This window comes from Sparus aurata, chromosome 3 (assembly GCF_900880675.1).
Source record: "Sparus aurata chromosome 3, fSpaAur1.1, whole genome shotgun sequence".
Lineage (NCBI taxonomy): Eukaryota > Metazoa > Chordata > Actinopteri > Spariformes > Sparidae > Sparus > Sparus aurata.
In genome coordinates this window covers 21641179-21667815 of record NC_044189.1, presented here as the reverse complement: position 1 = coordinate 21667815, position 26637 = coordinate 21641179, and the positions used below count along the sequence as shown (strand labels likewise).

General features: G+C 45.8%; 1 protein-coding gene across 1 annotated transcript in view; it reads right to left on the bottom strand.

The window, feature by feature from the left end:
• col8a2 (collagen, type VIII, alpha 2) overlaps nucleotides 1–26637 on the bottom strand; it is a 47931-nt gene that overhangs the window by 8907 nt on the left and 12387 nt on the right. The window contains exon 2 of the mRNA XM_030411446.1: nucleotides 828–1019. Coding sequence (XP_030267306.1) covers nucleotides 828–990 — 163 coding nt within the window. The 5' untranslated portion in view covers nucleotides 991–1019. The remainder of the gene's footprint in view (nucleotides 1–827; nucleotides 1020–26637) is intronic.

Below are 26637 nucleotides of genomic sequence, written 5' to 3'. Positions count from 1 at the left end.
TATCAACATCCAATTTGCACAAATGCAGCTTCTGAAGTCTTTCGTTGTAAAACATTAATTTACAGTAATAAAAGAAAGTGCCCCTTTATTTGCTTTGAATTGAGTTTTAAAGGTAAGTCCTCTGATGGTACGAGGCTCATCTCATATGATCAAGACCTTGTTTTTGTAGTCAGGGTCAAATCTGCTAATGATGACAGTATGCACATTTTTCCTCCCTCTCCCAGTTCCCTCGCCTCAGACTTTTATTTCATCTATTTTTATTTCCTTCGCACTCTCCCCTTCATCCCACAGCTGAAGAGTATGTGATAAACAGAGGGGTAACAGCATCCAGATGGCAGGAGGAACAACTGGCCCAGTGGAGCTCAGAGAACAGTGGGCAATCAGGCCTCCATTAGGCCCCAACTGAGGACCAGCCAAATGCCGCTGGACCCACATGGGAAGGACACACACTTCAGTGAGCCCCGTGACTGCCTGAAGAGAACTAGTGCACAAGTCCTGGTTCCTGGGATGGTCTCCACATCCATCACATATCAATCTGTAATGTTGGAGACAACTTTTGTTCACAGGAACTTCTCTTTGAGTGTGTGACTCACCGCATAGTTTTGAGTTCTGAGTGCCTTCTGTTGCTAATTTGCAGTTTCTCATATTTAAAATGTCCTCACCAAGGGGATTATATCATTAAAACAGGGTTCAGAGTTTAAAAATGGTAAAAACATTCACCAGCGCTTCCATCGACCCAGTGGACTCTTGCGAAAGAGTGAGTGGACTTACGCAGGGCTGAGTGAGGCATAAAGGTAAAAGAGACTGCACCCGCAGGGATTACTCACCAACGTAATGTCCCTTGCCCTCTCTGAATGGGGGTCCAATCGGCCCTTTCATCATGGGCTGCATGTACTTCATGTGGGGAATGGGGGGATAGCCTCCAGCAAGAGCTCGCGCCCCCAGCATCAGCAGCACACAGACAGGAGCCAACAGCATGGTCACCATCATCCCAGGCTTCAGATGTCACACACAAAGAACTGGAGGCAAAAGCACAAGAAGAAAAATTAGATTTATTAAAGTCGAGGGGGGAGGTTGTCTTAAATCTATTAAGGCATGCACAGATTTATGTAAAGGTCCCATATTTCTTGTCTTTTTTAAAATCATAAATCAGGGTAAGACTGTGAGAGTTTCAAACAGCTCAAAAAACAAAGCAGAGCTGATAAGGTTGAATAGAGGTGCTGCAGTAACGGACTGTGTGAAAAAAGAACGTGTTTTTGTGCATTAAAGTATGTGAACAATTTAGAGACACCCTGAATAAATGAGCCTGAAAATATGCCCATCATGGGCTCCTTTAACCTTTAACACAGACACTATCTCCAGCACTGTCACACTAGAATCCTCCCTCAAACTTTTAAATGTGAAAATATAACGTATAAGCCCGCTGTTTATGTATGTCCGTGCTCTCAGCTGCTGCTACGCGGTCCTGGGACTGTGACAGGCAGATCTGTTGACTTTAATTTACACGTGGAAGACATGACCACATCACTCCCTGCCAAATATTTTCACAACCGTGCTCAGGTGCGAACAGGAAACCACCAGAGGACAGTTAATGTGTTTGTGTATCATAAGTGAGCAACCGTAGGAGTCCGGGGACTGGCTTCAGCTGGAGTGTGAAAATGGCATAAATTGCCACTCCAGCTCCCGTCTGAGTTGTTTTTCATCAGCTCTCTTTGGGCTGCTGACTGTCAGGAGTTGTTTTGTGATAGAGTGGGATGTGAAATGTTATCTCAGTTTCAGCCTGCTCATGTTTAAATGCCAAAAATGTTGAGCTTATGTAAGAAAATAGAACTAACTGGAACTTTTATCCCAAAAACTAACTTTTCAAGGTATTTATAGGCACCATCATGGTTTAAAGACCTGCAAAGACAAATGTGAGAACAGTTTTTGCACGTCGTTCTAGTTGCAAAATGTACATTTGAATAGCACTACCCACAGAGCAGGGACTTTAAGGGGGTTAAAAGGACCCTGCAGAGGAAACACAGCGAGTTCCTCTGAAGCTTCCTCGTCCTTTGGGAAAAATCCTGCGGCGGAAATGTGTCTTTGCAAGTGTTACCGTAATGGGAAAGGTGACATTTGGCAAACTAAATGAGACACGGGAGACACACTTCATCACTCTGGAAAATGTAATATCTGATAATCACCTCTGCCTCATTTTGGGCCCTAATTATGAAGCGGCATGAAGCACCACTGATCACCACCATCCTGATCACACAGTCACGCTCTCCAGCTCCTCATTCTGCATGTCATCGCCGCAGTCGTATCAAGAACTCAATCTGCATATGTTTGCAGGCAGCCCCTTTCCTCTTTGATTTATCCTGCCTCATCTCATACTCATATTGTCACTCTGTATGTGTGTGTGTGTGTGTGTGTGTGTGTGTGTGTGTGACTGTCTCTACTCGTCTGCAGACACGGACTCAGATTGGATTGCGACCTCCCTCTGGAAGTTTTACGATGAGGCAAACACGAGATGACACTTTCTGACTTGAAAATGAAAAAGTACATCGAATTATACACTGCCCTTAATTGGGAGCAGGGATTGGGAGTAATCTGGGAGTTTCACAGCAGACTTCTGACTGACAAGAACTTAGAAAAAGGTGCGCTCGTTCCCACCATGTGTGCAGAGATCAGGCCTGTTTTACAGCTTTTGCCTTCTGCAGTCGTCTGTGATTGTTTAGCAGCCACATAGCTCGGCAGTCAAATTCTTGTTTTACAGCCATTTACCAAAGTGTTTCTCTGGGTTTCAGAGCTATTTTTTCAGTCAGTGTGATTAGTCATAAGTGTGTGTGTAAGTGTGTGTGTGTGTGTGTCTGCGGTATGTGTTCAAGCTTGTTTACGCCGCGGCATGTCGCCTTTGCCAGGAAGAATCAAAGGTCGCTTCGCAAATAATTAACACCAAAGCTCTGTCTATGAAAAATGAAGGAGGCGAAGACAAAGATGTGAAAATAGATAAACAGAAGAAAGAGAGAGCAGCGCTGGTGGGGCAGTGTGGTGGTTGGCCGACTTGCTGGCTGGCTGGAAGGGAAGCTCGTCTGGTATGGAGGCCTGTGGTTTTGGTGCAGATGTAATTTAACAGGCGGCTCTGGATGCCCACCATTCAGCAGGCGTCAAACTCTCTGTAGAAGCAGAGCGACGCGCACTAAAACACAGAGGCCGTGTGCGAACAGGGATCAGACACAGGCGGGTGGTTTATAGACGTCCATAATCTGTTTATCAAGTGTTTTTGTTTAAAAGCTCAGCAGACGCTGTTAAAAAAATCTCATGCAACCCTCTCTGGCCGGCCACCATGAGCCACTGCTGGAGCGAGACCCGTGCACGCTCTCAAACACAAGAACACCCACGTAAGTAACGCTCTCTCGGCATGCACCATAGCACAATATACCTCTGACGAGTGGTTACGCAGGACACTCAAGCTCGTTAACCTCCGTTTTACCCCGCAAAACCTGTCCATTCAAAACAAACCATAACACAAGCCCCCGGGTTCGAGAGGGGAGAAGAGCCGATGGTGAATCAAAGCCTTCGCTCGGTCATTAAACGTGAGCGCCATCCAAAGTTACGGCCAGGGAGCCTCGTCTGGCAGGCCGAATGACACGTTATATAAAACAGATTGAGCCGAGGAAAGAACACCACCGCACACATCACGGCAACAGATCCCCAAAATACACAAAGAGAAAAACAGAAAGTGCAATACAGAAACGCAGCATTAATGAAATAAGTTGAGAGTCTGACCCTCGGCTGTAAGAGGGCACCGCCAAATCCATCATGACTTAGCCTATAATGGCTGCTTGGCTGTTCCCACCTCCAGACAGCTGTCAAATAACCGCTATGTCTGATGACCACATGGACAGATTATGAGAAAATGGGCCCCTGGGCACAGACATGTGAAGGACCCCCGCCCCTCATGCAAAGGAGCAAGACCATCCGGACCGAGAGAGTCTCTTTGTATCTCATTGTGGTTGTTTAGTGTCACTTTTAGGTTGTTTTACTTCTATTCAATGTCATTTGATGTCTCTTTAAATCTTATTGCATGCCTGTGTTGTAATTTTGTGTGTCTTTGTTGTTATTTTGCATCTTGTGGTCTTTTTGTGTCACTTTGAAGTAGTTTAGCCTTTTTGTAGTTGTTCTGCGTCTCTCTTTAGCTGTCATCTGATGTCTGGTTTTGGTTATTTTTCGGGCCTTTGTAGTACATTTTTCCGTCTCTCTGAAGCTGGTTTCTGCCTGTTTTTACTTGTTTTGTCTTACTTTTTGGTTGTTTTTGTCTCTTAGTAGTTGCTTTGCATGCTTTGAAGTAGTTTATCTTTCAACAGGTGCTGCTGTTGGCTCAAAAACAGTTCCCGCCGGAGAGATGGTGCTTTGCTCTAAATTCCTTCACCAATGTTACTGTAATTAAAGGTCCAAATTTTAAGAAATCTGATTTTTTTGGTATCATCAAATACTGACGATTTAGGATGGCTCAGTGGAACAAAACTTAAAACAAAGAGCGATCGGGGTATCTGCGTATCTTTCCAACAAGAAAGGTTAACAGTCCCCCTCAGAAAACCATCCATTTCCACATCAAACGCAGAGACAAACGCTGGCAACATTCGGCCCACCTCACAGATCTGTCTCCAAACCGCCCGGTAATCTGATTCACGGACACAAACCGAACCCCAGAGCTCGCCCCTTCTTTCTCGAACATGTGTTGGATGCCATTTTAACCGAGCCTTAACGTTAATCTGCGAAAGGCTTCGGGTTCGCCAGAGCAGACTCAACAGACTCCAAACCCAAACTCAGCAGTCTCTCAAGTGGCCTGCTCAGACAGGCAGAAGAGACGCAGACACCGCGGCTGACTGCGAGCCAAGCACACACTCCCCTAACTGCTCCATCTGCCCCGCTAATGAAATCAACAGCGCCGGGGAGGTGAGGTTGAAGGTGCTCTGCCTCCACTTCCCCTAAGCGGTGCATGTGTGGATCCAGACTGCCTGGCATTTCCTAAACCACGTGCCACAGAGAGATTATAGGTGCACCGAGTGTGAGGATCCTGTGTCACGGAGGAGGCGGTGGGTTTTGCGGTGAGCATTCGAGCCGCTGCTTGAGAGGGAGAGTCATCATCACCTGAACGTCGCGTACGGCAACATGCCAGCACGCGAAACCAAATGGTTCAACAACGGCCCGAGCTCCATCCCGAGCGTCAGACAGTTTGGTTACGACCGCAAAAATCCTGTAGAAGTGCACTTAAGACCCGACCGCATATTTTTGCTGATTCATCCAATCCTGACAAACCTTAAACCAGAACCATTCCTGACTCTTACCATGAACCCACATGGGTGGCCAGCTGTTATCCAAACCACAGCCATCTTCCTTTACCAAACCCTCTCCTTGTTAATTCAGCGAGGGAATGTTGGAAACTTCCTTTTTTCTTTTTTTTCTTTTCTTTTTTGTATGGCGAGAATGAATTTCCAGCAGGAAGAGAGGCGCACTTAAAATGAACTCAATTTATACATCTGCAGTTTATTATTCAATCTGTCGTCTAGACATATGAGTATTAACGGATTTTACAGATTTGCTGTTAAGAGTCATACACCTGCAAACATTAAGCAAAACTCTTAAAAGTAACACAAACAGGCTCAAATATTAAGGTATCACTTCCAGACAACACAGAGCTCCGCTGAACGCTGACCTGTGTTTACGCCTCGCTCTAAAAACCTATAATCGACCGAGAGACAGACACAGGAGGGATGAAGTGAGTACAGCAGTTACACAACACGCTGGCGAACCACAGCCGCGCAGTTCTGACCGGGTCCGATGGCGTGTGTGCGTGCGGGGGAGAGGAAATTGAGCGTGAGGGGTTTTATTTAGAGAATCACCTCCTCTCCAGTGAGGTAATCCCTCTTTCAGCTTGAGTGGCACTCGGGCCATTACGCATTTTCCGGCGTCAGCTCGCAGCGTTGCATTTGAGTCGCGGTCACAGTTGTTGGTAGCTTTGAACGCACTCTGTTTGACTCAACACTGTGCAAATAAGAACCGGGGGAAACAGCATGGCCCTTCACATACGTCCAAGTGAGTGTATGAGGGTGGCCACAAACCTAATGCACATACGATGAGACCTGGAAAAGTGTGCTGAAGGATTTGTTTGGTTGCTCTTCAGGGAAGCACCGCCACAATAAAAGCTCTTATGTTCTCACATCTAGTGTTTCCAATGAATCATTAGCATGTTAGTCATTAGAAATACTGCAAAGTATTATTTTAAATGTCGAGACGTGATGTATACTGTTTACCCTTCCACCGCACCATGTCGATGTTTGTGAGCACACATTTTACTCACGTACAAATACACTGTACAGCATTTTGACTAGAATTTTCCACCCTTTAATCAAACGCAAATGGGCTCTTACACTGTATGACCAAAAGTATGTGGACTCCCCTGGTCCCTAAGCCTCTTCTGTTTCAGAGAGGCTAGTCCCCAGGCTCAACAATCAACTATTTCCTTCCCTACCGTTAAATAGTAACAATGATGTAAATTACAAGTTTATAAAGCCTAAAGTGGAGTGTTGAAGTTGCTTGTTTCGTACAACCATCACTCTAAAATCCAAAAACATTCAGTTTAACATTCCTGAAGACAAAGAAAAGCAGAAAATAATGAGAATTTAGAAGCTTTACCAAAAAAAATGTTGTTTAAATTGACTAATCGACTCCGACTCCATGCACAAAGTCAGTTCCACAAGAGTCTGGTGCTGAAGAACTTTACTGGTCTTACACGGAGCCCTGACCTCGACCCCATCCAACAACTTTGGGATATATTGGAACGCTGACTGCGAACAGTGCCTCAAAAATGCTCCTGTGGCTGAATGGGCAGCCCACTCACCAGGATAAAATGCTAGCAGGAGATGTTTCTGCAAACCACTGATATATTCACATTGGCTTGTGTCATAGGCCAATTATCACATTGCTATTTCAAGAATATGTGTCATATCACATTCACATTACATGTTTATAACCTGACTTTCATGTAGGGGGGGTGGAGGGGAAGGTTGGCCTGCTAGTGACCTCAGTTCAAGACTGAGATTCAACATTTTTAACAAGGACAACACATGTATGCCACCATATTTTGATGTGGATGTTGGGAAAACATCCAGCCAAGTTTGTGGCAGCAAAAACCAGATATTCTTGATGAAACATAAGGACATCTTCAGCCGTGTTTTCTGACGACCAGCGATCTTTTCCTGACCTTAACAAAGTGGTGTTTGTGCCTGAACCTAACGATCATAAGCACAGCAATGCAAGCAAATCCCTGCAGCTAGGTACCAAACAGCATGTTATGTAACTGGCGAACATGTGGGTTCAATGTTTGGGCGTCCACATACTTCTGGCCAATGCAGTTAATATATATTCGTCAGATGTAGTTATGTCTGAACTTGGGGTCATTTATCTGAGGAGATAGTGAAAATGATGGCGAGTCAATGGGAGCAGACAACATCCATCTCTGCTCCCTCCGTGGCAGTGATGTAATGATATATGTGCACTGCAGATGACACCACGGGCACTTTCTGTTTTTACACATGCAGCGCAGGTACAAGTGCATACAATCACATTCATGTTTTTTTTCGTGAATCTATCTCGCCTGCCGGCGTCTAGCATCTGTCTTGCTTGTTTTCAATCAAGTCCTCTGATGGTGATGGTGGTCAAACATTTACTGAAGAAAAAGGCCTTACTCTGCTTCAGGAGAGAGAGGAAGAACACTCATAAAAACAGAGGAGATGAAGTAAAAGAGAAGAGCCCCATCAATTCAGGAAACGGTACCTGTGGAGCAGGGCTGTGTTTTCCTAACATCCCCGCAGACTGAAGCGGGTGAGAGAAGGGCTGCGAGACGGTCGGAGAGGGGTGAGTTTATGCTGACGGAGGAGGTTTAAGAGGGAACGAATGAGAGCAAACAGAAATGGAGGGTGTAGGTGGTGTAAAGTGCCGGGAGAGAGACAGGTTGTGAAGAAAACATGGGGAGGGGGAATAACGAGAGGGGTCAGACGGCAGGTTTTCATTTCACGATGACTTCATTCAGAAGAACACGTTCAAAACCCCCGGGCATTAATCTAAGTGCAGAAGCAGACGTGTGCTCACGGACAAAGCTGTCAAAATGAGACTAATCAGTCTCAGGATTATTAACCTGCACGACCTCACACATGTACAGTTGCACGCGAGCCTTAATGAGAGGCTATTTGCTCTTCCGCCCCTCGCAGGAACTGTTTCAGGCCAGTGAAAAGGCATTAATTGCGATGTTAGCTGTTCTGGCTCCCTGCATGCTCTATCACCTCATCTCTCTGTGAAGCATTTCAGACCAGGATACAGCCAAGGGAAGGGAGATGTATTGAAAGGCTGCAGAACATCCAGCTAACCCGTACACCTGCCAAGAAATCGGCTGCAGCACTGGGGAGCTGAGGAAGCGAGAGCCTGTGGGCAGACAGACACGGCTATACCTTTCGCCTGACCCGTCGGTGCACCTAAACTCAATATGAGCAGCTGATTAGGTAATCCGGAGAAACGAGTAAAACAAAATAATCTCATAAAGGCCGATCTGCTTCCACCTTTCCAGAGCAATAAGAGTCGAACATGTTCTGCTTTTCAGTGCGGCGAGACAGGCCGCCGAAAGCACAAATCACCACTCTGAAAACTGACATTACCCGCTTTGAGTCTTTTCCTAAAAGTGAGAAATGAACACATAGATTGAGATTTATGGATTGGGATTTATACCCATAAAGGGAATGGCGTGTCGGAGGGTACTGTGGAGATGACCTCACCTCAGAGGGAAAACTTCGAGGACACCCAGTAAAATAAGCTCCTGTAAATCACAACGATCACTCCTTGCCTTGGTCTCGACTGGCACACTCAGCTCTTTCCTCTCGCTCTCCTGTTCCTCTTATTCTCTCCTCCTTAAGCCTCCGGCTCGCCGCGCCGCTCATTGCTGGTGTGAATGCTTTTATTGTGTGCTGCCAAGGCCCGACCAAGCAAGGCGGGTTTTTTTTCCCTTGTAAGTCCACCGGTACTGACATATGCTCACGTCTATGTTATTCTTGATTAACATAACAGTACGAGTCCAGGAGGAGGAACAGAAGAGAGAAAGTGGGACAAGATGGAGTGAGCGAGGACAGCGAAGGCAACAAGGGAGTAAAACTGATGCCGCGGTGTCCTCTTTAACACAGCAGGCCACAAAAAATATGAAACAAATCATTTTCACCTACAAAGGGAACAAAATTGATATTGGACATTGGATTTGGTTGTTAAAAATGAGAGCTGTTGCTGGCAGATTTTAGCAGCTGGCTAGCTTACATATGTTTAACTAACATGAACCCTCAAAACCCTCAAACCGTTTCAAAAACTCCTCTCCAGCTGACTTTTCAATGCTTCCAACACGCTCATTTTAAAATAAGAATGCTGTTGAAGGGTCTTCAATATGCACACAACGGCTACATCAGCTTAAAACACTAGCATGTCAGAGGAAAGAAAGAAAAAGTGGAGATGTTGCGTGTTGCTTGGTAGAGTCTATCTATCACCAGGAAAATTCACTTGATAATTCGAAGGAAAATAAAGTAAAACAACCCATAATTGTAATATACACATAGTGTGTATTAATATACTGTATTCATGTAATATATTAATATACTTCACAGAACCCTTGGATGATGCTTGCTACGGAAAGACGTACTTTGAATGGCAGTTTTTGCTCAACTTTCTAAAACTATTCTTCCCTTCTGTGAGAGAAAAGCGTTTGAGGATGATGATGAAGAATCATAATGTAACTTACAAGTGACGCCATCTAAATCAAAATTGAGTGTACAAAAATAGCAGCATCATAATGCTAACATGAGCTACTTTATGTTAGCATCATGGCTCCAGCAAACATGATAGGCTATTGCAGCCTCTAGTTAGCAACTACTTAGCTAATCCCATGCCCTAACTGTAAGTAGCTAACTAGCCAGTCATGCTAACTTTTGCAGCTCATGCTGCAGCAGGTAAACATACATTTCCTGTCACAACGTACTTTTGCAATCTCTGTAAAACTGGACAACTGCTCAGGGGTCAGGCGGCGTTTTAGAAAAATGGCCAATTGTTCAGTAGCTGGGCTGGACGGTGCTGTGCAGGATCACTCATTGGATGCAGGACTCTGAGGGGCTCTAATGTGCTGGGTTGGGCCTGGTCTGTGTTATGTCTTGTGTTTCTGTGCCATGTCTCCAAGTCTCCAAGTAGCTGTTACCTTGTTCCCTTTCACTGGGTGGGTGGCTTTGCGTCTGCCAGAATGGGGCCTTTGAAATGTGCAGGAGACGGACACGCAGGCCAGGGAACACACAGAAAACCGACAGAAGTGAGACAAAGACAGGAGCTCACAACAAGCCACCTCACAAATGAATCACAAGATCCCTCATAACGAGCTTTGCAGTGATCTTTTCTGCAACACGGCTTTGTTATTTCCTGACTATGTGTCAAAATATTTATGGTGGCAGTTCATCCAAAGGCAAAGCTGGCTGTGGCGAGTGCTCAAGCCCATTTGGAGAGTGTGTGTGCATGGGTCTATTTATGATTCAGCGCTCCGAAGGTGAGAAATGCTCTGGGGCGCTGAATTAAGGCAACTAAAGCCGGAACAATCACACACCATCAATTGTTCCATTCTTTTTTGCCAGGACTGGATAAAGTCCCAAGCTGCACGTAGCCGCGGCAAACTTCCAGGAGGGAAAAGCCCAGAAAAGTCCTCTCGTAGTCTGTTTCTATCAAAGGATTCCACAGTTTGACACTCCATGAAAACACTACGCTAATACAGATCACATTGTCAGAGGCTACTACTCGTGGGGACGGCGGCAGATGGAAACTTGTGTCAGGGGACGGGAGGGGCGGGAAGAGGAAGGAAAGCGACTTATGAACGGTAAATGAAAACGAAGCGACGGAACGGGAAAAGTGAGCGAGGAGCCGCGAAGGAGACATGAAGTCATTACGACAGGCAAAAAGAAAAACAGGGTGATGGAGGAGGAAAAATGAAAGGGAGCAGTAAGTGAAAGCTTTAGCTCTTGATCTCCCTGTTGACCCACTTCAGATGCGTGCCCCGCCAATCATCTCACACACTCCTTCCGCTGGCAGCCGAGACAGCTTCACACGTACATGCACGCGTCGCGCACACACAAACACACACATCAGTTGGCAGCGAAACAGAGAGGGAGGCCTATTTTTCTGTCCGAAATGGAGAGAAGGGGGGAGAAAGAAAGAGAGGTAGAAGGGAGATTATAATTTAATAAGGGGCAGGAAATCTTGGTCAAATCCCCCTGAAGGAGCTGAAATGCCTCCGTGCTGGAGGCTACTGGACTACAGACTGACTGGGCTCCATCTGAATGGGCTTCTCTGGCACAGGCAGCAGGGCAGACAACCAAATGAGCAGACAATAGACCAGGAAGAGAGAAATCCCACTATACCATGGTTTGGAGCCATTTTCCCTTATAAAATATTGAACCAGCAATTTATAAATCCGTAGTCTTAGCTTTGTGATTCCTGCAGGATCCACGCTGATGAATTTTGCGGTTGGCATGAAAGTTAATAAGGCTCATTCAAGAAGTAGTTATCCACATTTTATACAGCAATTTTGCTTCTTACGTAACTCAATTAGACTTTTTGTTGCACACAAGCCAAAATGCAAGCAGCGTACAAAAATTTGCAAATTAAATTAAGAAATATCAGTGTGTAAATATAAAAATGGACATGAGTGTTTGATGCTAACTTTCAGAAAACTTGGTCTTGTTCAGACAGACACATCTTGGTTTTATACTAACCTCGTACAATTAACTTTTCTAAACACCTGTCTTATTAAGAAGTCAAACAGGAAGTGATACCTTGAGGGTTTTAGTATAATTAGCAAATGCAACTGAAGACAAGATAAATGTTGCCACAGCACTGGTCCAATCCACCATCCACCATTGTTGTGTTTACGTCCTGTCATGTCGGCTGTCCACTGGAGCTGGAGGAGAAATGTTACTTTGCTTCATGAGCTTTATGTTGCAGAGAGGAGCAGTGAAAAGAAGAGACGGAAACTGAAATGCCTGAAAGATTGAGCTGAATTAAAACCCACAGATACACACACCCTCATCGTGATGCTGCTCGCTAGCTTACGGCTAATGTACAGCTTGTCTGGTGGTAAATACCAACAAACCATCATGTGACCATCATCTTGAGTAAACTTGTGGATCTCTCTGGGCTTGAACATTTGGAATAATGTAAGGTCCAGTCCTTTTTAGATGTTTTAATGCAGAATTCCTACATATTGTATCTTCAAAAATTTGAGCCTATGTAAATTCTAAAAAGCTAAAAACAAAACTGACATTGACAGGATGGAGCATGCTGAATATCCAAAGAGTTACTTTACTTCAATCACTGACTGAGAGTAAGTGGAACAGGAAATGTGGCACTCTAATGTCAGTAACGCATCAGCTAACATTAGCCATCATACGCAACTAATCATACCAGACCATCTAAGACTGAAGCAAAACCCAAACCCTAACATGCATCTTTATGAATACACACTTGTAACTTTAAGAATAAGATTTTCTTTTGGTCTTCTAAATGTCACACAGTCTCAATTTAAAGCCAGTATTAAAGGGATATTCCGGTGTAAGTTTAATCCATGGTCTAAATCACCGTGAAACTGTGTTAGACTCCCTCTCGAGAGATCAAGTTAGCAGACCGCTAATTTACGGAGTTTTATCAACCTCAGAAACGACCGCACGACAACAATACACTGCAGTAAATGGATCCAAATATAAACCGCCACCAAAAAGCCACAAATAATGCTCAGAACAGCACCAAACTTCAGCAACAGTACAAATAGGGTCTCAGCACATAGTCCGGGGCATCAAACCTCCGCTAGTTTAGCCAGGGAAGCTATTGTGAAGCTAAAAACAGACTTCAACTCTCCTCCATCAGCTTCCGGGTCGGGGAAGTCCCGACGCGACGATTACCGAGTGCGGTTAGAAACGCTCAATTCCGTTCTTTTCCCTGTCCGCTCTCGATAATAACTGTTATAAACTGGCAGGTAAGACACAGATGAACTTTGATTGCTTTTCCATGGAGTCATAATCATACATTTTCATCCATGAGAACGGAACTCTACTGCACTAGGTAATCGACTTGTCGGGACTTCCCGTCAACAGGAAGCTGCTGCAGAAGAGTGGTAAATTTAGTCAGCTTTTCAGTAGAAATCCAGCTAAGCTAGCGGAGGTTAGATGCCCCGGACTATGTGCTGAGACCCTATTTGTACTGTTGCTGAAGTTTGGTGCTGTTCTGAGCATTATTTGTGGCTTTTTGGTGGCGGTTTATATTTGGATCCATTTACTGCAGTGTATTGTTGTCGTGCGGTCGTTTCTGAGGTTGATAAAACTCCGTAAATTAGTGGTCTGCTTACTTGATCTCTCGAGCGGGAGTCTAACACAGTTTCACGGTGATTTAGACCATGGATTAGATTTACACTGGAATATCCCTTTAAAACAATCCACTTCTGGGAAACGACAATAGACTTATACAAGATTTGAGCCCAGTTCAGATTCTTCATCACTCTTAGGCAGATGTGCAGCCTGAAGCTCGTGTCTAAATAACACAAGCTCCTCCTGACAGTCTAAAACTCAGACAGCGTGACGTAGGGCCACCGGAGGACAATGAGGTGGGATGGGATGACATAAACACCTTGGACACCATCGCCGTTATGTAGCCGTCTGTGCAGTGGCCCTGGGTTAGCGTAACGCGAGTGGCGTGTTTGCACATGGGAGCCTTTACGCAACACCTAACTTAGTTGAGGATATCAGGTCACGCAGGCGGTCCCCTGCTCAGAAATCACTTGTTTCGCCCTGTTCCACCTCACACTGAGTTTTAAATGAGAATTCATTGGATGCTTTGAATCCCAGTCGAGAGCCATTAATTGTTCATTGGCCTCCGTTTGATTGATCGCTCACTTAAAGCGCCGCCGACCCCAGCTGAGTGTTTCTGTCTCCAGGCCTTTGCCAGCTGAAAAGAGCCCACAAAGCACCACACACACACACACACACACACACACACACACACACACATGCATATTAACCAGACCACCAGCGTACAGTGCGTAGCCCCCTCCGACTGTGGTCCTCGCTGGAGCCCACCCCACCCATCAGGATCAATGCAAGTCTTTATTAGCTGCTGGCTCAGAGCGCTGGCTGTGTAAGAGGACCCTGCCAGTTCTGGCCTCACACCTCCCCAAAAATCCACTGCTGGGCTGTACAAACATGGCTCTGTGCGTGTGTGTTACAGTGTGTATGTGTGTGCAGATCTCTGTTGTGAAGCTTTAAGATTCAGAGGAACAGAAAGGAGCCATCATGGCATCAGCAGACGATGACTCCAGTCTTATTTCTCACATAATGCAATCCTTTTTTAAGACTTTTTTTTTTTTTCCAAACAGCTTCCTGTAAGGCTGTTTAAACAGCAGCGCAGCGAGCACCTGATATGAGTGTGGGCCTTCTACTGTGGCTACATCTGCGCCGTCATCATCGTTCTGCTTTTCTAGTATGAAACGCGTAAAAGAAGTTATTTGGCTGCTGACGTGCACCCGCGAGGCCGTGTAAAAACTGTGAGGAGACCGAGCGAGGCGTCCCGTTGGAGCAGTGTGCAGTGGGCCCACGCCAGGCCTCATGACGGCTATAAGAGCCACCAGAGAGCAGCACCGCTCAGACCAGACAGTGTGAGGAGCTCCGGGGAGCGTCACACACTCGGGAGAGGAGGGCTGCAAACACACCCCGATCTGCTTCCTGCTGGATGTCTGATAGAGTTCGAGATAAGTCATACACACATATCGTGCAGTATACATGAACACACATACTGTATGTAGAAGTGCAATCACTCATCACACTGATGCATCTATATATCAGCTCGGTATCGATCTGCTGAAGGAAAGAAGTACATTTAATAAATCTAATTCAGTCATCAAAAGCTTCAGATCTTCATAAACAGTGTGGTGAAAAGTATATAAAGTTCATACTTGAGTTCAAGTAAAGATATTGTCTGAAATATTACTTGAAAAGCACCCGCAGGAAATAGTACTCGAGAAAAGTTTTAAATTATCCGATATCAAAGTAAATGATGCACATATCTGCAGGTGTGATCAGGTTGCCAGATTATTGGATCTGATTATCTGAATTATCTATTTGTTTTTAAACCCAATTGCCGATAAAAATACCTTAATTTCCAAATTAGATCTGCAAAGTAACTAGTAATTAAAGTTATCAAATAAATGTAGTGGAGTAAAAGTAAAGTACAAAGTAGCAGAAAATCTAAATACTAATAGGCTACTTAAATAAAAGTAAAGTACAAGTGTCTCAGAATTGTACTTAATTACAGGACTTGAGTGAATGTACTTAGTTACATTCCCCCAAAAATAAATACATAATATCGTGGTTTAATTATCAAGAGATGTCCATTAATAAATAGGCTACTACACATTTAAAGAATATAATATTAAAAAGAGAATGAGCTCCTGAGGTTTCTGACTCATTCGATAACCCCTCAACATACAAACGCGGTGAGCAGCTACCTCACAGAAGTAATAACAGACATTTCCTCGTGGAAGTACATCGTGTTCTCAAGGTCAGTCGATTAGAAACAGGCCGACATGTAAACTTGGCAATATTACGTCAATAAACTGCCAAAAGGAAAAGTCAAAGAAAAACCCACTAGCCAGCGCCAACACGGTCATTAAAATATCTGAAATCAGTTTGGGATTATTTATTGTCATTAGGTGAGATAGTCTTGATTTTAGACAGGAGACAAATTGTGCGTGCTGTTTGCTTGTGATCCAGTACGGCAGGCGGGTTTGTTAAATATCAGGGAAGGAGAGGAGACGGGGGCAGGTGGCGGGCGGGTTGGTCAAAAGCACTCTGTTTTGTTTCGATACGTGAGCATTGTGCTCTGAAGGGAGAAAGGAAAAGATGCTGCAGCTCTGCAGCCGGGCCGACACAACACGGCGCGTTTCTGCAAATCCCCGATCAAATAAAATGTGCACGTTTGTATCATATCAACATTTCTACATCACGTGTCATATCACCTTCACAGTAAGTGTATATGAGCTGGCTTTCATGTCGGGAGTCGGACCAGATGTGAGTGGTGTGACAGCTCAACTGCCAAGCAAGAGACCACTGTTCAAGACAGAGTTTCAACATCTGTAACCACCAACCAATGAAACGCATTTGTGACAACAAACTGGATATTTTTAACTAGAAGTTGGGACAATTTCCAGGCGTGTTCACCTGATCCAGAACCAGGTACTCTAAATGTTTTTTTGCAGGGTCCTAAACCTAGAAGTGAACTAAACTTAGGGAATAAAACCTGTATTAAAATGATCAGTTGTTGGCAGAAACATGGGCGGTTTGGTTGAAAATAAAGGCGCAAAAACAACTCACAGTGGCCTTTATAATACATTTACAACTGTCTGGATGTTCCTTCTCATCTGTTGTGTCGGGTGCATCGTCTGCCTTGTTTAACCAAAGGGAGAAAGTGGAGCACAGAGCGATGGAGGTAGGTGAGCAGGAATAAATCAGTCCGAGCTCAGAGCAGGACGGGTGAAGCGTGCCTCGCAGATACGGGGGTTAACTCAATATTTCCTCCCTGAAAAAACTTACGACGCAGGACGCGCCCCCTCATCTCTCCGTCTCCCTCTCCCCCTGACACTGCTTCTCCCTCTGACCTCCCCACCCGTCCTGTCAACACCCCTCCACTCTCCTGACACTAATCGCGATCGGGGTGACTCCCTGTTCCCTATTGTGTGATTGATTTCATCAGTGCTCCTTTTTATATTAAAACCAGATCCTTCTCTCTCTTATCTCCACATCCCAGTCATCAGGAGTTGATCAGAGACACACGGTGGAATGTCCCAGTTGCTACGAGACAAGATATAACGACGACGATCAAAGGCGGCGGGAGTCGACATTGTCAGTCTGGGACAGCTGAGGGCGGCCGAACGCCGGCTGCATAACGTTTCTTCAACCTTATATAATGTTTTTTTTTAACTTTTTAAGTCCCTTCAAGATGTCTGCAGGCCAATATGAGAGACTGTACATCCTGAGTATGATCCAATGTAGTGAAAAGGAATTATTTGCACATCTGTTGCGACTGTAAACACCAAAAAAAAGAGAAAAAATATCTGGACAAATTTACAGTTAATGGGCTGTAAAAGTGTCTGGTCCGCTCCCCAGAATGTCAAGTTTGAGCGCTGTTCATCGGGAAGGAGGAGGGGAAAGAAACCGAAAAAAGAGCTTTTTAATGACAACAAACATTCAGATAATTGCGTAGTGTTGAATGAACTCCATTTCCTTGTTCACCTGCCTGATGGAATTCCTGCGGCGCTGCCAAGAGCCAGTAAAACGGCACATTCAACCTTTGCGAGGCTAGACGCAATAATAACCTGCTCATTATGCATTATGCTGCAAATGGGTGAAATTAAGTGGAAATAGGGAAACACCGAGGCATTTTCTCAGTGTTTTTGAATGGTGGGGTCTTTTATCGGATCCATCTGGTACAGCGGTGCACAAATTGGGAGTTTGCGATAAGCCTGACGGAGGCTACGTCAGTTTACATGCATCTAATGGTTCATTAAGGTCTGATTCTCAAGATCAGAAATGTGTTTATCTCCAACCTGGCAGCCAGGAGAAGAGGACATTCTTGAGAGTCTGGAGTGAGTTTAGATTGATGGGCCTTCGCTTAGATGATCACCAGACCGAAGGAGGGCTGAAGCAGCTTCTTTGTCTCCACTTGGCAGCTGGAGGGGACGGGAGGATTGGTGGGAGGAATATGAGAGTTAGAGAGGAATAACACTTACACCACAGACATGAGAATGAGACACATCCTTGGACAGTGGAGGAGCGGAGGGGGAGGACAGAGCATCGCTGGGAGGCCAGGCTCCTTAAACAAAGCCTACCCAGAGCAAATAAATCAATGCCGACACGGAGGATGATGCTGTTGTCTGTACAGGCAGCACAAGGTGCACGTGTTCCTCAAAAACACTTTTGACCTTTTCAAACATCTGCGTCATGCAGCTGTTTTGTCTGAAATGTTCCTGTTTGAAGCTGCTGTAGTCACGTCTTCCATCTATGACAGATCACATCACTGGTTGTTTGTGGAAAGGGTCACTCACGCCGACGAACCCACCGAGAAATATCACCCAACCCTAAAGTCACTTTCAGCTCACTGTTTTGGTTTTTCTGGCCCCGTAGCAGGTGGCTAATTTGAACCTGAGAAGAGACATCAAAGGTGAGTAAAGTCAAGCGTTTAGCAAGCTAACAGACGGATATTTCCCTCAAGACACACCAAAGATAAACGGAGTAAATATTGGTCACATCACGGTTGGCCGATGGACAGCGACAGGTCCGTCAGTGAGAATCTGTGGCTCCTGGTTGCAGCTTTTCGCCTGATTTAGCATGTTGAATCAGCAGCAGTACCTGTCGATGACGGAAAATCACTTGATTGGTTGCTCAGCTTAGCAAATCAGTCCCTTATCCCCTCAAACCTGTCAGCATAGAATCTATGAATTCACCCATTTCGAGATGTTTCTCCTGATATTCTCACTTGGCCTCTGTGCCAGTGCAGTTAGCAACTTTCAATCGTACATTTTCTCGATAAGAAGTTGCTATATTTGCCGCTTTATCTGCCTTATAAATACAAAAGACTGCCGTCCTGTGATATGAAGAGTTGTCTCCTTTCCCGCCAGCACAGAACACATGGGCAAGCTGGCCATCGGCTTTAGTCCTTGTGGTGCTTTCAGGCGCAGCTGAAACACTCAACGTTGAGTGAAGAGCTGTAATAAAGCTACCGGCCCAGAACCAAACAGCTAAAATATTAAGTTTGTATACTACGTTGCCTAGGGATTCCCTCCTATTGCAAATAGTGTTAATAGATGTGAACAAATTAGCCACATTTGAAATATAATATTATATCAATTCACAGCTCGATTCCACTGCCCCCTAGTGGCCTAAAAAAAACCCTGTTCCTGCAGCTTTAAGGAGGCACAAAAAACTTAATTACTGTACATTCCTTCTGCCACAGGAAAACTCCTGTGCAGCATGACACATGCAGGGTCTAATATGGAACATTAATAAAGAAGACAGAGTGAAAAGTATACCTTCACAAAGTCATATTCAGCCGTTCCAGTGAGCTAACCCTCTCCAAGGGCGGGAATGTTTTTACTCCAAACAAACTTAAATGACCGACACGCCAAAATGAGGAATGACAGGGGTGAAGAGGGGATATGAGGAAGAAGTGGGTGTTGAGCGACCTCTTTCACCAAGTTTGTTTACAAGTTGTCAGTTGGCAAATAAGTGCAAAGTGGAGCGAGGAGGCGGCGGGGCCAAGTGGAGCGGATAACGGTGACTCAGATGTAGTTGACTATGTGGTCTTGCCCTGTCGAGGCAGATGCCTCCAATCTACATCCAAGTAGAGTGAAATCATCGATGAGAAAACGTGTCTTTTCCTCTGGGATACACCCTCGTTAATGATCTGTCAAAGTGTACACACAGCAGACTTTATGTTCTGTTAGACACCTGATACTTTAACAGCTTCAGAATGTGACTCAGCTCTTCAGTCTTGAGAAAGTCGTTTTGATTCTATTCTGAGGGGAAAGGTAGTAGCAGCGGGCTACGAGGCGGACAGGTTTAACAGTCTTCCTTTTCGACTGTCAGAGCAGAAGATATCATCTGCAGACTGATTAAGGGACTTGAACGTCTTCCACTGAACCAAGCGAAGTCCAGACCGACATCCAGCAACTGATGCAGCAGATTAATGGCAGCACCGGGACAGACGGCAGAGAGAAAGACGGAAAGAGATGTAGACAGGGAGAAGGGAAAGCTGCTCGGGTTCCTCGGATGACACAGAGCAGGCCGCCGCGGGAAACCTCAGCTCCTTCATTCACTGTGGTCTGAGAACATAAAAAGCACCACACCGTTTGATCTCCAGACTTGAATACGTCTCTCAGCTTCATAAAAAAATAACACCGCTTTGGAAACCATATTCCCCAATTATTCTCCCATTACTCCCCTCCCCGTCCTTGCTACCTCTCCCTCCTCCCTTTTCCCTCCATTCCTCCCACATTAGCGATGCTGTCTTTGATATCAAAGTGGGATGAAGATTAAAGTCTGGGTGAGGGGCTAAGAGTTGCGTGGTATGGGGCAGCTCGGCACTCGGCCACGGCTTTCAGACGGGGCTTGATCCACGGAGTTATTCGCCCTCCGCCTGCCCACTTCTGGTGAGCGAAGATGGCTGGGAAATAAAGTTACGCTTCTGTTTCCTCTCATCCGCTGAGCTGGCATACTCGATGCGACATGACAGCTGTACATTGGCGGGACACAATCACTCCTCTGCTATTCAATCAATCACATTTTCCACCAGGATTCAAACAGTCCGTGTCTGGGAGGAATGTGACCCTATAGCAGTGTAAAAGCAAGCGACAGATAAGCCTCCCTTTGAACCCTCCAGTCTGCCCTCCATTTTTTACATGTATCACCCGGAATCTGCCCACCTGCTACGCAGCTGTCAGTCAAAACCCACCAGACCATCACCACGTTCTCGCTTCCAGCTGAGCGCGCACTGTGACTCCCAGCCACCGAGGAAATGTCAACAATTAGGAAGCAGTCGGAAAGGTCAGAGGGTCGAATCCCACGTCAGTCACTTTAAAGGAACATGTTTGTTACCCTCAGTTGGTCTGTGTAGATTCTTTACAATGTGCATGTTTCTAGAGATGTGAGACATGTCCTTCATATTTGTCGAGTCTCTGTAGGTCAAACTGAAACACTGTGGTCACATTTCTTGGCCTCAAGCGAGAGATGCGGCTTTTTATCAGTCATCATGATTGGAGGATGTCTCTCCCAAAAAAATGATGCAAAACAACGTCCCCCGTTTCCATTTATGGTACGTCGTCAGCGGCTTTACCCTAATTGGGGAGAGGAATTTTAAAAGCAGGCTCACTGACATACCACCACTCCATACAGCAGACACCCAGAAGACACACTTACACGTCCTAGTGGCTACATTATGGGAGATTTTTTTCACACAGTAAGCACTTTCCATTTTTCACATTCTAGGTTTTCCTCAATGACAGGGCACGAGGATGCAAAAGAGGTTCCAGAAAGTCCGTACTAAGTGAGAGGAAGTGAGTGGTGAATGCATCGTCATCATCTGGTCTACGGCCAAGCTAGTGGCTCTGTGAAGCTGTGCGCAAGGCACAGTGGTGCTTTGAGAAGCCAGTGCTTACAATGACAATGCCAACCAGCGTTTTTAACAGATTTGCGAGGGCAGATTGTTAATCGCTCACCAACGGCGTCGTTCTAATGACCTCTAGTGGCTGTAGTAGTTATTACGGCAGCAAAGGAGGAAGTCAAATGAAGTTGCATCACATAACTTAAGTAACTCAGTTAGGTAACAAAGATAAAGTCAAGACTGAAGTTACTTAAAGCTCCTGTCAGTAAAAAAGTTGGATTTTGAGTCTCATTCCCAACTTGTGAAACATATTTAGATGGCGGCTGATTCTACCTATAATCCCAAAGCGTCAGTGTTAATATCTTACCAGCAAGAGCCTGAAGGAACACAGTAAGCCACATCACAATGTTTTTTCTATACGTTGTCCAAACTGCAAGCATACAACAAAGGTCCGGTACAGACAGTCATGTTGTTCTGGGGGCGAGGATGTGTTGGGCTGATGTGAACGCCAACGGTTCTGCAAGTATTTAGTCACAAAACAAAGAATGGGACAAATTAAGCTTATGACCAAATGAAAGCACTAGTTGTGGATGATGGATCACCAAAGCTTTCACAATCCATCCTGGGGGGGAACAAGAATATGAATGTCATTAGGACACATTATACATGTTTGTTTCAAGCTCTTTGTCATGAAGCACATGTTGGAAAATTCCTAAATAACTCTGACATGTTAGAGTAAAAGTCAGCAGATCGAGGCCTCATGACTGTCACGGCACGCCATCCAACAGTTGATGGGACATTTCAGCGGTAGACCGACCGACTGACCGACGTTGGCAGCCATGTCGCTGCCACGGCTGAAGGCAGACTGTCGGATAAAATGACAAGTGAGCAAAGAGACTTCGTCAAAACAAGTCGAGCTGCATGTGAAAAATATTTAACCCCATTGGTAGATATTCAGAATGATAAAAAGCATATAAATAGCATGCATACTTTGCACTGTAAAGACCCGGTCCCGGGTTTAACCGAGACAACTCGCTCCCAAGTTGTCCCGAAGAGACTTGGGAGCGTCATCGTTTGTGATAACTGTTGCCATCGCCGACTTCAAAGAAAGACGAGGGGAGCAACTCGGGTAGTGTTCGCATCAGTGGAAAGCCTCAACCAATCCTTTAATACTAGCAGGACCATTTCCATACCACATTCTGGCTTCTTATCCTCACTGACCTCATAAAACCTTCTGTGAGCATTTCGCAGTTCTCGGGTTGAAAACAGAAAGCAGAAAAAAAATAAATGTGTTTGTAGCTTGAAAGCCATGCATTTTTCAAAAAGCACTTTTAATCGGCTATAAAAAAAAAAAAAAAAAAAAGGTTTCAGGCACCCTGAGGGCACATGTTGCCCAACGCATGAAACTGCTTTGAACTCTTCAATTAAAATTAAAATATGCGGATTCTCATTGGCATAGTGATGTTTGTGTTTTCCTAACCGTGACAAAATGTTCACATCCACATGAAACACACACACGCTTAGAAAATCGTGTGTTAATTCAAAGCTGAGCGGCCTGAAAACACTCTGTTTTTCTGCAGCACATGTGCCAGAGTGAGGAACAGGGATAGAGAAGGAGACGGGTTCAGGCTGGAGTCTCTGCTAGAGCAATTATCTTGTTCCTCAAACCTGGCGTTTAATGGAAATCCTATGCGATAGCCAAACTACACGCCTGTCTTTAGGTATGAACCCTCGAACTGATCCACCTCACCCCTTTCCTCCCCCCCTTTCTCTCTCATTCCACCAAATATTTTCATAGGACATCTGACTTCAGTGGCTTGCTATTAGTTCCACAGGTGTGGAGAGACAAACTCCATTAAAACACCCCGGGACATTCCACCGCTGCACTTGTCACGGGCCCAGTACATGTCATACTCCCCCCCGTCCCCCGTCTCACCACACAATCCATAATCTTAATGACTTTTCAATACCTGTCCATTCTGCCATTCCCCTGAATGTAATCAGTCACCACATTTCAGAGTTATATCAATTTAATAGTCACACACTTGGGGTCTCTCTGTGTATCAGCATGTGTCTGCGTGTGAGTGTGTTTATTGCTACAGTAGCTGGAAATATGCAACCAGTCTTCTCGACCGCGAGCTGTTGTTGTTTTAAGCCTCTCAGAGGTCTGACTCCCACTCAAACTGGCACGGGATACAAACTGCAACCAGATGGATGGCTTTTGCTATTGTTTTCCAGTTGAGCAACAACATGCTAGCGGGCAACGCTGAGTGGAGGGAGGAGGGCAGCAGCAGCAGCAGCAGCAGCAGCAGCATCTGAAGTCTGTGCTCTGAGGCCACACAATAGAAATGGTTTGTATGTCTTCAAATGCAAACATCTTCCTCTCATGCTCCCCCCTCCAAGTGTGATATTAAGCCGAAAAAAAGAGCGATAGAAGGCCATCCAGCAGAGATATGATATTCCACTCAGAGCCGAGGGAATGGCTGCCTGCAGCCCATGAACGACCCCGATATGACTCACATCCCCGCGTATGTAAATTGCCCACAAAACCTCTCTTTCCTTTCAAATCACTCATCCGCTGCTGAGAAAGCATAACCCCGGGCCCCGTCTGACGCGTCTCTTTAGCGCGACTCTGTATGGTTTGGACGCCGGCGTGTTTACTTAGGTTTCGGAGAGGTAGGAGTGAAAACCCCAACACTCTTTGTGTGTGTGCACGTGTTTTTCCTTGTTTTCTGCGCAAAACAAAACGAGACGGGAGACGTCGACTCGGCGCTTCGACCGCGACTTTGCGTGTGTCGGAGGTGGAGGTGGGGCATGATGCGGTCGGTGTGTGCGAATGAGAACAAGGTAATGCGTGCGGTGTAAATCGGAGGTAATGGCCACCTTCACAAATATTCTGCGGTCTGAACCTCAGAATATTTATGAAGGTGGGGGGTGCACATGTGCATATACTGTTTATGGATTATGCAGATCTGTGTGAGACTAAAAGTGGAAGCAAAGAATATATTTAGGTGAGGAGTTAAACGGTTTCTACAGGGTACGAAGAACATGTGTGCGGGCCATCCATTGTATGCGGTGTAACACCGAATATGGCTGCTTAAAGGGCAAGTTCACCCAAATTAAACAGGAGATATTTTCTCACTGGATTCTTTTCTAGATGCCACTAGAGATGGTGAGGATTTCCATGCTTCAGACGCTGACTCCGGGGACAGACAAAAGATAAGATAATGCTGCAGCGGCCATCCGACATCTCCATCGCCCTGCTCCATATTTGCACTCACTCGGCTATGCTAACACAGGCCAGGATCGCGTGGTATGAGAGAGCTGTGTTTAGACGGCTTTTCACAGGCCCTCAGTTGAGAACAGTGCAAATAGACATAATGCCGAAATAACAGTCGTCGGAATGCAACGCTGCATTTGCGGTTGTTGGCCTTGGATGGAGATTTAAGGTCGTGAGGCAGACAGATAAACTCTCCCCCGCCCCCCCACCCCCCGACTCGCTTTCCTGTTACGTGCTGATCTGGACTGGCACGTTTTAAGAGGAGGGTATCGTAGATTAAACGTCCTCAGGTGTTGTTTTAGCGGAAGTGAAAAGGTAGTAAAGTGCATCACGGGGTCAAACTTGCCACGAAAAGTCTCCTGGCAACGAGATGCCGACGTGGGCTCAGCGTTTTTTGGGAGCCGTGGACGAAGCTGCATCTCTGGCTTCAAGCCAACAGAACATCACCTGTGGGAAATATCGCTCGACTTAACTGATTGCTGATATGACTGGCAGGAATATAAACCCCTCACACCTCCCTGCTATCACTGAATCACTTTCCCAGACGTGGAGAGCTGGCCTCCCTCTCACAGAGGCTGAATGACATGAAAAAGATTCAAAGTTCAGACTTGAAAACAAACATTGTCTGACTCACTTCTCCTGCATTTTCCTTTCTACTACCCCTCGGCCTGCCCGTGCCATAACTTTCTCCCCCCCCCCCCCCCCCCCCCCCGTCTCCCCTGGACAACGTATTATAACGGCTGCAGTTTTTATTGGAATGACTTAAATGGCCCTTAAAATGCCGTTTGAATGATGGCCGCTGGTGTCTGTCCTCTGCGTGTGTGTGTGTTTATGTGCGAGTGTGTGCCGGCTCCAGACGCCGTTTCCATCACCGATGCCAAATTTCTTTCACCCAACCGACCAGCCCTCCTCCTCCTCCTCCTCCTCCTCCTCCCCTCCTCCCCCCCGGGCCCTCCATCCCCGCTTCTTGATGTTCACCACGTCTCCCACAGTGGTCACACTCATTTTGTGCTGGTGAGCCCCCCCCCCCCTTCTTCTTCTTCTTCCTCTTTCTGCCTCTTTATCCAGAGCGTGGGGAAAAAATACAATTGACCTCTCACACTCATAAGGTAATGGCTACAATTTGCTTATCGCACAGGCGCAGATGTGAAAACAAATAGAGTCTAGACTGATAGTGGAGACAAAACCCTTCCATCTGGGTTTCCAAAAGCATCGTAAGTCAACAGGACAGAGATGTTTTTTGTTCTAAGACACTTGGGGGGGGAAGCCGTTGAGCCCTGGCCACCCTTAATTTTCATATCTGTGGATCGGATAATTCTCTCAGCTAACAAAACGTCACCATCCATTTCTTTTTCTGTCTGTCCGTGACTCCCTGCATGCTCCCACACGCTGTAGACACTTTGTCTTGCCGTCTGTCTCCTCACTTGTTGCATAAAAATGCACTGAAAGCGATTACAGACACATTCCAGACGCCCTCTGTGGAGCGAATGATGGACCGAGGGAGAGACGACGCAGGGAGGACATAGGATGAAGTGCATGTGAGGTAACAAATGGGGCGTGAAGGCGCTCCTTCCTCCCTGGAGCTTATAGAATATGTAGACACAGTTTCAGCATCCGCTTAGAGAACAGGCCTCGTATGTGTTGTGCAGATGATTTACAAGAACAATTGCGCTGTCATCCCTCGACAATAGGCAGAAAAGACATGGAGGCAGCATCTGAGCTAAATGCCAAAGGACACAGCCGAAGAGGGAATCAAAATGTGCTAGACTGAAGTGAGTCCACAGACAGAGCCGAGACTGTGAATATGCTGTTGTGTCTGGCTGGGCTTGAGAACTATTTGGACAATACTGGACCCTGGCAGCGTTACAACTAATGCTTTTCTTCCCCCCCCCTCCTCTCTGAATAATCGTATTGAGTGGTGTAATGGGTAGGGACGAGGGCAGGCAGGAGGAGCGTCACATGGAGGAGATTTGCAGATTAATCGATCCACACCGTTCATTTCCTCAAAATTGTGCTCCGACTTGATATGTATCGCCGATCGAATAGGAAGGCAAGCAGTGAGAAACTCCACTGCTCGGCTTCTGTTTTGAGGAGTTTCGGTCTCCATAGTA